This window comes from Lepisma saccharinum, chromosome 6 (genome assembly GCF_977018435.1).
Source record: "Lepisma saccharinum chromosome 6, izLepSacc3.1, whole genome shotgun sequence".
Lineage (NCBI taxonomy): Eukaryota > Metazoa > Arthropoda > Insecta > Zygentoma > Lepismatidae > Lepisma > Lepisma saccharinum.
In genome coordinates, this window is record NC_139234.1 from 37017375 (window position 1) to 37029510 (window position 12136).

The 12136-nt window shown below is 35.9% G+C and overlaps 1 protein-coding gene across 1 annotated transcript in view; it reads right to left on the bottom strand.

Annotated features, from left to right (window-relative positions):
- The window catches only part of Diap2 (Death-associated inhibitor of apoptosis 2), a 328461-nt gene that overhangs the window by 45567 nt on the left and 270758 nt on the right, over nt 1-12136 (bottom strand). Inside the window, exons 3-4 of the mRNA XM_083123774.1 lie at nt 6002-6780; nt 3051-3257 (exon numbers count right to left, since the gene is read on the bottom strand). Of these exons, the coding sequence (XP_082979900.1) occupies nt 3051-3257; nt 6002-6731 (937 nt within the window). The 5' untranslated portion in view covers nt 6732-6780. The remainder of the gene's footprint in view (nt 1-3050; nt 3258-6001; nt 6781-12136) is intronic.

A 12136-nucleotide genomic window follows, 5' to 3' on the forward strand; every position in this document is an offset into this window, starting at 1 on the left:
AAAAAATTGAATACATAATTATAAAATAAAACAGTAGATCCTACAATTTTATACATCAACATAAATTAAAATTGTAGGTTTCAACAAGATCTGCTACTAAACCTCTTGCCTTGTTTAGGCATGTGAGAATTGAGATATACCTATGTGAATATCTGGGAATTTTATAAGCTATATTATTCAAAAAGTATTCACTGTCAACTTGGAAATTTAATATCTTCTCTACAAAATTTAATCTTTTCATTTTTCTTCTTTCTTCTAAGGAAAACATATTCAACTGTGATAACCATTCAGAGTAATGTTGGTCATAGTAATTTTTTTTAAACTTTGTGCATAATAACCTGATAAAAAGTTTTTGAACTGATTCAACTTTTTGAAGGTGACTGGTTGCAGTCAGAAACCATAATTCATTTGCATATTCAAGAATAGGACGAACTATTGTTTTATACAGGAATATTAAGGTATCTTCCTTTTTAAAAACTTTCCATGAGAAAAATATATAACCAAGCATTCTCTTTGCTCTTTTGCAAATTTCTGAAATGTGCTCATCAAATATGAGAGAGGAGTCTATTACTATTCCTAAGTCTTTATGACTGTCGCACACTTGGATTTTATTTTCATAAATAAAATAGTTGGAGACTATATAATGAACTTTCTTAGTACATCTTAAAACTTTACACTTTTTCAAGTTAATTTCCATTTCATTAATCTTGCACCAATATGTCATTCTATCGAGATCAGCCTGAAGTTGAGCGACATCATTATTTGTTAAAATACAATTAAACAATTATAATAGAATAAAGCGAGAAGTTAACCGCACGTTTAGAAGTAAAAAAAGAGATTACTTGAAAAGCAAAATTAACGAAATTGAAACAAACAGCAAAAATAAAAATATCAGAGATTTATATAAAGGTGTAAATGAATTTAGAAAGGGGTGGCAACCTAAAGTAAACTTGATAAAAGATAAAGACGGTGATTTGCTAGCTGACCCAAGCGATATTCTAAATAGATGGAAGAACTACTTTAATGACCTTTTAAATGTGCACGTAGGAGATAAATCAGAAGTAAATGAAGTACACACAGCAGAACCTTTAGTTCCAGAACCTAACTTGACTGAAGTTAAAGATGCTATTAAAAGGCTAAAGAATAACAAAGCACCTGGCATTGATTTAATACCAGCTGAGTTAATTAAATATGGTGGAAATTCATTAATATGTCAAATTCATAAATTAATTTGTTTAATATGGAATAAAGAAGAAATCCCTCAACAGTGGAAAGAATCCATAATTGTTCCTGTGTTTAAAAAAGGTGATAAAATGAACTGCAATAATTACCGTGGAATTTCTCTACTCTCAACAACATACAAAATATTATCTAATATTCTTTTAACAAGACTAACCCCATACGCTAATGAAATTATAGGTGATTATCAATGTGGATTTAAACGTAACAGATCAACTACAGATCAAATTTTTCACATCAGACAGACACTTGAAAAAAAGTGGGAATATAATCAAAATGTCCATCAGCTATTCATTGATTTCAAAAAAGCATATGATTCGGTGAAAAGAGATAAATTATATAATATATTAGTCAAATTTGGAATACCTAAGAAGCTTGTTAGTATGATAAAAATATGCACCAGTGAAACAGAAAGTAAAATTCGTGTGGGTAATAATATGTCTGACAAATTTACAATTCATGATGGGTTAAAACAAGGAGATGCATTATCTCCATTGCTCTTTAATTTTGCCTTAGAATATGCTTTAAGGAAGGTAAAAGAAACTAACGAAGGACTAAAATTAAAATTAAATGATGTGACTCAGTTGTTAGCATATGCAGATGATGTAGACTTACTGGGGGATGATGTGAATACAATTAAGAATAATGCTAAAGTATTTTTCAAAACTGGTGGCCGCGGTGGCTCAGTCGGTAACACATCTGACTACCATGCTCAAGGTCCCGGGTTCGATCCCCGGCCGGTTCAAATCCGGGAACTTTTCTAACGGTGGAAGCGGCCCCGGCGGCTACCCAGCATCGAATAACATGGGTACCTGGGGGAAACCCTGGGGGGTAAAGGCGGTCAGGGGCGTGATGCTGATCACATCACCCCCACTCACGACCGGATCAAGAAAGTGTGGGGCGTTACCCCCACACCCCCTATACGCCTTCATGGCGTGGTGCTATGCACAGGGGAACACTTTACCTTTTTTTTTATTTTTCAAAACTGCTAAAGAGATAGGTTTGGAAGTTAACAAAGAGAAAACTAAATATATGCTTACAGGCCGAAACCATGTGTTAGGTAATAATCAAAATCTAATTATTGATAACAACTCGTTTGAACCAGTTTCCAAATTCAAATACTTAGGAGTAATATTAACAAATGAAAATTACATTAAAGAGGAAATAAAAAGTAGGCTTAATTCAGGAAATGCATGTTACTTCTCTCTTCAAAAACTTTTGTCTTCTCGTTTAATATCTAAAAAACTAAAAGTTAAGATATACAAAACAGTAATTTTGCCTGTAGTATTATATGGGTGTGAAACTTGGTCCCTTACATTGAAAGAGGAACATAAATTGAGAGTATTTGAAAATAAGATCCTTAGGAAAATATTTGGACCTAAAAGGGATGAGGGGAGAGGTGAGTGGAGAAGGTTACATAATTTAGAACTACATAATTTGTACTCATGTCCAGATATTATTAGAATAATTAAATCAAGAAGACTTAGGTGGGCAGGCCATGTGGCACGAATGGGAGAGGAAAGAGGAGTTTACAGGATTCTTGTTGGGAAACCAGATGGTAAGAGACCTGTAGGAAGGCCAAGACGAAGATGGAGGGACAACGTTGAGATGGACCTAAAGGAAATCGGTAGGGATGGAAAAGAATATATAGATCTTGCTCAAGATAGGGACAGATGGAAGGCCTGTGTTGCTGCAGCCATGAACCTTCGGGTTTAAGAAGGCTAGAGAGTTAGTTTAATTTTTTGCATTCAATCAGTGAATCATGCAACCAATGTGATACATCTGCTGCATAAAAAGTTAAAAATTCTTACCAACATAGTAAAAACCAGCCTGTGCCATTTCTTCTGGTGTTTGCTCTACAGTTGTTGACGGCCATTCTGTGAACGTTCGCAATCTGGATTCAAATGTTGCATACCTTGGATGCCTTGGACCTTTATGACTCTGAATACCCAGTTCCTTAGCACTTGAATCTTCTGCTGCTACTGTTGCTAACTGTTCATTATTAAATGTTTCTACATCTAAAACAGAAATAAATAAATTAATAACAAGGAAATAACGCATCAGATATTGGAAAAGTTTTTCTTCATGAGTTGGCTAGACCAGGGACCTAAGGTCACACATAATTGATCAAATCACAATTATGATAAGTTCGTTTCACACAAAAAGTAATAATTTGGTGGGGCAGTTCTACAGTTATCGACAAATTTCAATGTTTAATGTAATGCAAAATGTTGTCTCAGGGTGTGGAAATCACAATTACCTGAGATATCTGATACTAATAGAACCCCATTAAGCCACACATTCTTCACTATAACACGTCTCTACAAGTTAAAACCAAACATCCATCAATAGCATAATCTTCATAAACCATGCAAAATTTTCCAGTTTCTAACACTTCAACTACATCATTGTACATATATTTGTATATTGTACATTGTATTTCTCTGTGATATATATAACTTGCTGCGTCAGTGATCAATTCCTGTTCTGGTTGGAGTCCTGGTTTAAGCATGGGTGTTACTGCTAATTGCTTATTGCCTCAATTTCGGCTGCATTCAAAGTTTCGAAGTTTTCCATTAGGTGAAGATATTATCCAACTGCCATATGGCCAGGTGGTTGTGTACCTGGGTTCTTGGTTCAATTCCCGTTAGATTGCCCCTACCTTCTATAATTTATTTATTTATTCCAAGTTTGAGATACAGCACTTGTAAGGCCATTTTACACTGAAAACTCTAAAATAAATCAACAAGAACAAGTCAAGATGTTTTTTGGTAAAAACAAAAAAAAGGTAAATATAAACATGATAAGACATAAACAAGGAATCAAACAAAAGATTTACATATTCATTCTTAGAGAAGATTGGAAAATACTTTCAGGGGCAAAAATGTTGATGTTTGTGGGTAGTTTGTTATAGAACTGGGGCAGCCTGTGGAACAGGGAGCGCTGTATAAGGGAAAGCCTAGCGGTAGAGTTGTGGAACAATTGAGTGTTTCGGGTCGATCGAGAGGAAACTCTGAAAACTGAATTCTGTAAGTAGAAATTCAGACCTTAATTTTCCATTGATGATTTTATAGAAAAACTTCATATCAGCCTTATCGCATTGGGTCTGCAGTCATTGAATGTTCAAAATAGCCAGGATGTCAGGTTTCTGAATATGCTGCACAGAAGGAATTCTATGAAACAATGGTGGTAAAGAAGCTGAGGACGAAATCCAAGTTAGAAGTATTTGTATTGGCCCAGACTGGAGAGCAGTATTCAAGAATTGGAGAAATGAATGACTTGAAAAATAAGCTACGAGAAGTTGGAGTATCAATTTCAGTTAATCTGCAGAGGAGGCCTAAGAGGTGCATTGCACTTTTACTTGTAGCTGTGATGTTTTCCTTAAAGTTCAGTTTTTCATCTATGATAACACCTATATCTTTTTGGGTCGCAACTGCAGTAAAAGCAAATATTTAATGAATTTATTGAAATTTTAAAATTTGTCATTGATTCTTTTACATTAATTACCACTCTGGACTAGTACAAAAAAAATGTAATATGAATAGTTTCCTTGTGTTTTGTTTCTTGTACATTTTATCAAGAAATGAAAATGTGTACTCTTCGCTATACATATTTTTTTTGTCAAATATAACACGTAATAAAATGTAATAAACAGTTGCTAGAGTGAATAAAAAAAGGTAAGAGCAACCAAACCCAGAACCTTTGGCACACACTACCATGAGATGCGCTTGGAAAATTTTGAAACTTTGAAGTGGCTTTTCTCAGAAATGGTTGGCTAGTGGATGCTAGTACCTTAGGATACCAATGCCTATTGGGTACCCTATCCCATCTCAAACTCAATTTCCCAAGCTGTGTCCTCTCCTTGTGAGATTGATATTCTGTTCATATTTGAATTTTTTGTTTTACATAGTTTTTGACCTTTTTAGTCTCGTTGCAATGCCATAGATGAAAATGATTATATGAAATTGATACCAGGGTTACAGCTTGAACCCAATGGCAAGGTTGTGAGTTGGTCACTCAACACTAATTTTGAAACATAATCGTTACAATTTATATGAAAATTGGTAACAGTTCAGATTGTTTTATGATTTTTTCAAATTCTCCTAGCAGGAAGACTAATTATCGTATAATTTTGGCAATCATTGTCACACGAAATTTGAACCTTCCTTAACGTAATGAGCACTGTCAGATTTCGAAAAAGTTATTTATGTTGAAAAAAACAACTTAAAAGGTACCTTAGGCAAACATGCATGCTTTCCATGGACAATGTATTTTCCGTTGACAAGTGACTGTAAGTATCATAGACTAGTGGGAATTAATGTAGAAGTAATCGGAAGCTTAGTAGAATACATTTAGAGACTTTATTTTAATGCTAAGAGAACCAAACCTGGCTGCCTAACCTAACTACAAAAGCATATATTGAACAAAAACTTAAGTAAATCAGTAAAACTCCATAGTATGTGTTAACAGTTGTAAATCGAAATTCAATCATGTAAAAATTGCATTCGTAAACCAAAAGGAACTTGGGTCTAAAAATTCATCTGTATTTGTCTTTGGCTCGGAATGATATTTTTTGATTGGTCCACAGCAGAAAGTACGTAACATGGACCCTTCACACACTATACATTACACCAATTAAAAATCAAAACTATTGGAAGTAAAAACAAAAGGAAAACTGACATTCAAAAATAGAATGCATTCACAAAAGAGCCTGAAAATATATAAAGTATATTAAATACCTCCTGCACGACCAACTACTTACGTCTCTCCAATGCAGCAGGAAAATTCTTCTGTCTCTCTTTCTCTGGGCATTTATTTGCTTTCATCTCCACATCACGTTGTACTGAACATATCACCATGTTCAGATATGAACAACTCGGAAAGTGACGTTTGTGTTCTGTAATTGGGTCATCACCTCTCTCCCAACGTCCGACGATCCCTGAGCAGAACGCACACTGAACTTTGTCCTCTTCTTGCATGTAGTAAAATCCAGCCCTAGCAAGATCTTGTGGTTTTATGAATGGAATCGGCCAATTTGCAAAGGAGCTTAGGCGGTCGCCTTCTCTATGATACAATTCGGCCTTGCTAACAAGTTTTACATTTCGGATTTGCTGTGGCTGTCCAGCCTGAGATACAGATGGTGTACTGGCACTTCTCGAACAGCCTGGAGCACTAGCGTCACCTCCCATGTACTGGGTTGGACTGGTTGGTGACATCTTGAGAATAGGCACGTTACCCGACTGTCTGGAATCTTTCACAAAGGGACATAATGCATTCAGATTTCTATGCTTAGCCATAACTTGATCCCCATAATTCCATGAGCTGATTCTGCCACCACATGCAAAGCATTGTACCTCAAGGCCATTCCCAGTACTAAAGAAACCTGCCTTTGCTATGCGGTGTGGGTCAACAGCAACGTTAGTTGGCCAACTACTGAAAGTTTGAAGTCTCTTAGCTTCAATACACATGTCTTGCATTGTTCCAGAAGCCATTGTATTTCCTCTATGGTGCAATCTTTAAGCATTCACCTCTCATATATTTCTGAAAAAAAGAAAAAAAATTAATCTGCCTTCACTAATGAGAAGGTACTACATAATATTTGCATCCTAGTTCACACATTAAAAATAATATCAAAGATTCCATAGGACAAAACCAGAAAACTGCATTTCACGCATCCCGAAAGATTAAGTTAGAAGTTGTTGTTTTTTATACTGTTGCATATGTTTGTTTAGTTTTGTGTTGTTTTTGTTTTTCTTACATGATGGAAATCAAGGGTAGAAAAAAACAGGGCACCCAGTCACCTGAATTTTCAAAATCAGTTCTAATATTGTATTTAATAATTCATGGTCACTTATGAAAATTTTCATTAATTTTTTTAAAAAATAACCAGTACACTATGTGTTTTTTAATGTTTATATGTTCTGTATCATTGTGTGTCATTAAATCAAAATGATAAACATGCTATTAAAATTTTTTTCGCTGTGGCTAGTCGAATATTAAAGACTGCAGCAATATGGTACAGTCGGCCACATATTAGAATGTACGTATAATTAGTTATTCATGCTGTTACTGGTAGAGCCTTCTTTAGAAAGTCTACTTGGCACAAGAATTAATTACTTTTAATCCAAACTTGTATTAATTAATAAATTAAATGTTTTAAGATCATATTTCAAAATATGTAGCTTTATGTGAGTTGGATTCATGGATTTCTTAGACCATAGTTGCCCTCTTCCCCTCCCACCCAAAGGCTGGCGCCTGAATTATATAAGTTTTTCTATCCCTGGTACATGTTCTCCAGTGTATAACAAATTGGACACAAGCTGGTCACGCAGATATTGACAGATTCATGAATATCCTTTTTTCTATACTCAATACACAGCAGGAAATGCATATTTTGAAGGTATATTTCTTGATGATGCGGTTGTTTTATTTGGTCGTGAGTGTTAGTAATTTTCCGTTGTTAGGTTTAATATAGTCAGAATTTCTGCCCTTTTCTTTAAATTTATTTTTGCGCATGCAACATTTCATCTAAAAAAAAGAACCTTCTCCAGAATATGAGAAAAACACTTCCAAGGCTAAATATCTCAGTTATTTAGGTTACCACATATCATAATAAATTTTATGTTTCATGAAAACACTAACATATGTCAATTAAATTTAAAAGAAAAAAGCTTGAAATTTTCAAGGGTGTATGGTCGGTCATTGGCTCCAGCAAACTTTTACAGATGCCACTTTGAAATGTAGGTCCAATCCCAATTAACATACGAGGGTCACTATTTATATTTTGAGCCTAACAATGAAAAAACAGGAATTTGGCATTGAAAACTGCTTTATTGTTTTTCGAAGTATTCTCCTTTATGGTCAATACACTTTTGCATTCGTTCGAACCATTTGTCAAAGCAGTTTTTCCAATCTTCTTGAGACACCTCCATAATATGGTTTTTGAACGCATCAATGGCATCTTCCGCCGACGAAAATCGTTGTTCACACAATTTATTCTTGACATTCGGGAACAAGAAGAAGTCACTGGGTGCCAAATCAGGACTGTACGGCAGATGACCCATCAATTCGATTTTTTGACTGTTCATAAAGTCGGTTGTTAGACGAGATGTGTGACAGCTGGCATTGACTTGATGAAGAATGATCCGACGGTGTTTGTTTGTTTTCCGTATTTGACCGAAGACCTCTGGCAAACAAATTGTTGTGTACCATTCACAGTTGACCGTTCTACGTTCCTCTAAAGGCACAGTTTCCACATGACCAGTTTTCCCGAAAAAACAGATGACCATTTGTTTCGATGTGCTTCGAGTGCGAACAACTTTTGTTGGATTGGATTCATCTTGAAACACCCATACAGTCGACTGCTGTTTATGTTCCGGCTCATATGCATATATCCATGATTCGTCACCTGTTACAATCTTATATATGTCTTTTGAAGCACCACGATTGTATTTATTGAGCATTTGTTTGCACCAATTGACGCAAGCGTCTTTTTGATTTTTTGTCAAATTGTGTGGGATCCAACGAGAACATACCTTTCTCACAGCTAAATGATCATGTAATATTTTACATATGCTAGTGGAACTAATGCCTATGGTTGCCTCAATCTCACAGTATGTCACATGACGATCTTGCAGTATTAGGTTTTGCACAGCATCAATGTTTTCTTGAACAACAACTGATTTTGGATGACCTTCGCGAATCTCGTCGGCGAGCGAATGACGGCCATGATTAAATTCGTTATACCAGCGTTTCACAGTGGCAAAGGATGGGGCTTCATCGCCAAATGTGGAAGTAAGTTGATCGATGCACTCTTGTCTTGATGATCCACGTCGAAAATCATTAAAAAAATCATCGCACGAAAATGTTCACGAATTTGAATTTGAATTTGAAGTTAAAATTTTGGGAGCGTCAGCACTTAGGCTATTTTGCTCCCGTCACATTATACGGGGGCCAGCCCCTTATCATTACAAATAACAACTCTAACGTTGAATAATTAAAAATCTTAAAATGTTCTGACTTATGTTAAAAGCTGAGGCTGTAAATGGGCACTCAGCACACACAAGGACAAAAAACAGGACAACACACACAAAATTATACTGGCCATAGTGCCAGTCGCCAGAGCCTCGTTAGTCTTTAGTCCAGGGTGCACTACGTGGAAGTGAGGTTGACTTTTGGGCGTCTACGTGGAAGGTACCCCTTACACCCCGAAAATGTTCACGAGTTAATTCCATTTTATTGTTGTCGCGCAATCTCCAAGGCAACATAAACAACACAAATCAAGCTATTGACAAAACATATGAAGTACGTTATGGTCAATAATGCCAGACGATTCCGTGCAAACGTCAAATCGCACCTAACGTCAATCAGTGTTGCCAAGGCTCAAAATATAAATAGTGACCCTCATACCAGAGCATAAAATGTGCTTTGAGAAGATGAAGTAACCCCTTTCTCACATGACACATGTATACCAAGGGTGAATATTCTAGGATATCTATGAAACCCGAGGTATATAGATTAAAATACAGAAGAAACGTTGATTGTAAAGTATGCATCAAATTGTTCATTTCATTATGATGATGATGGAGTTGACAACCAGATCTTTTAAGACTTGGCAACCTTGCACTCCTCTTTTGATGAAGTCACAAGGTTAGCTAATGCAAAGAAGGCAGTGTGTGCAATGAAGGCAGCCAGTCTTCATGCAACTTTACCTATCAATGTTGTGAAACCATTGTTCCCAATGTAGAATTTTCCTATGAACAGGGAAATTCTCCTCTGTACCAAGCACATCACTGTTTCAATGAAAACTTGCACATGAGTACAGAGTTCATTGAGCTGTTCAAACAACCACGGTAGATGCCTCATCATGGTGATGAGATTCTTTTTGTGTGTTTGTTTTTAAGTTGGCTGACTGGGAAAGGTTTATGACTGCAGTCAAAAAATGATAAAAATGGCAAAGGACAGTTGGAGCCAAAACTGCATCGGAATGTTCTAAGAGAATTAGTTTCCTTGATGCATGGATTTTTTTTTTATTTTGTGTTATACATGTAAGCCTACACCAGTATTTGGTACCAGTGCGATCTCCACCGAACACCTCTCACTTGTTTATTTCGTCATTTTTAACATTCGTACTTACCTATTCTGCATTGCGAAAGATTCTTTAAGGTGGCATTTTGCTTTTTTCACGAAAATAATTTCAATTTTTTACATTAACAGTAATTATTGTTCTTCGTTTTTTCGCTTCTGTAACATACAATATGGTGGGTACAGCTTGAGTCGCATCGTGCATCATGTGGGTATGCAGTGTTCCCAACCTTCGTAACCGAAAAATACCTGAATAGCCGGACAAACCATTGATGCATATAGCTCCAAAAAACATTCACGGATAGCGCCACGAACCATTTCCGGCAAGGTTAGGTTAGGCAAGCATAGTTAAAATGTTGTTCATACAACAATGTGATACAGTTCTGAAAAAAAAATCACCTTCACTTCTTGCAAAACAACGGCGTGGTTGGAAACACTGACAGGGGGTTACATCATGAAACATATGGAAAATTCAGCTCAAGTAGATGAAGCAATGGTCATTGTGCGTCGGAGAGATACTTTTCTTGAAAAATACATGAATTCTCGGTCAAATAGATTCCACGATGGAAAAAAATACCTCCACGAAGTTTCAGAATGCTACAGAAACTCATTTCTGTAAGTAGTTTCTTCTGTAAAAATGAAGAAATCCATCCGGCGGAGATCGCACTGTTACCCAGTATTTAACTTTTCTTAACAATGAAGCATGGAGTACTTGAGATCCTTTCCTTACTGTTGTTCCTTTAATGATACATTTTCATAATTATTATCAAGGTATGTATTTTTAATCACAATGTCAAATCATTTCAAAATTCTTACAAATGAACAGAACTTTTGAACACTACAGTAATGGTGATATACGCCAGCCAGGCCCGTAGCCAGGCAGGGTCCAGGGGGGGCTCAGCCCCCCTTGACATTAGGTAAACTATTTTGCATACTTTGCATATATTGTGTTATAGTTGTGATGTGTTTGTGTATGTCTTGTGTAGTAGTTATGCTGTCTAATGTGTTTGTGTTTGTCTTCTGTAGTAGTTCCTCCATTCATATTGGGGGTTAGGCGTAGAGCTGACAACTCTGCACTGTTAAAAGCCATGTCAAGAATCAGCAATATAAGGCCATGGATGTTCCCAAGGTAAAATATTCCGGAGGTAAAATAGTCCCCCGTTCGGATCTCCGGGTGGGGACTACTTTGGGAGGTCCCTGGACTAAGGATAAGATCTACGTTAGGAATAAGGATATTAAATTAGGCACCTGGAATGTTCTGAGCCTTTACCGGCCTGGGGCATTTCAGTGTACAGTTAATGAGATAGTCAAGTATAAATTAGATGTAGTAGCTGTCCAGGAAGTTAGGTGGCCAGGAGAAGGGAATTGTAAAACTAAAAATTATACTTTTTTCTATGGTGGTACTGAAAATCATAATTTTGGAACAGGCTTTTTCATAAATAATAGAATTATCTCAGCTCTTAAAACAGTAGAATTTATTAATGATAGGATATCATATGCAGTTTTACAGGGTAGGTGGTGTAAAATTATTTTAATAAACATACATGCGCCAACGGAAGATAAAGATGATAATACTAAAGATGATTTTTATACAGAGTTAGAACAGGTCTTTGATAAATTTTCTCAGTATGATATGAAAATTCTGTTAGGTGACTGTAATGCACAGATTGGCAAAGAAGAGACATTTAAACCCACAATTGGTAAAGAAAGTCTTCATGAATTAAGTAATGATAATGGTATAAGATTGATTACTTTTGCAACCTCAAAGAATTTAATTGTGAAAAGTACCACTTTTAAACATAAAGATATCCAT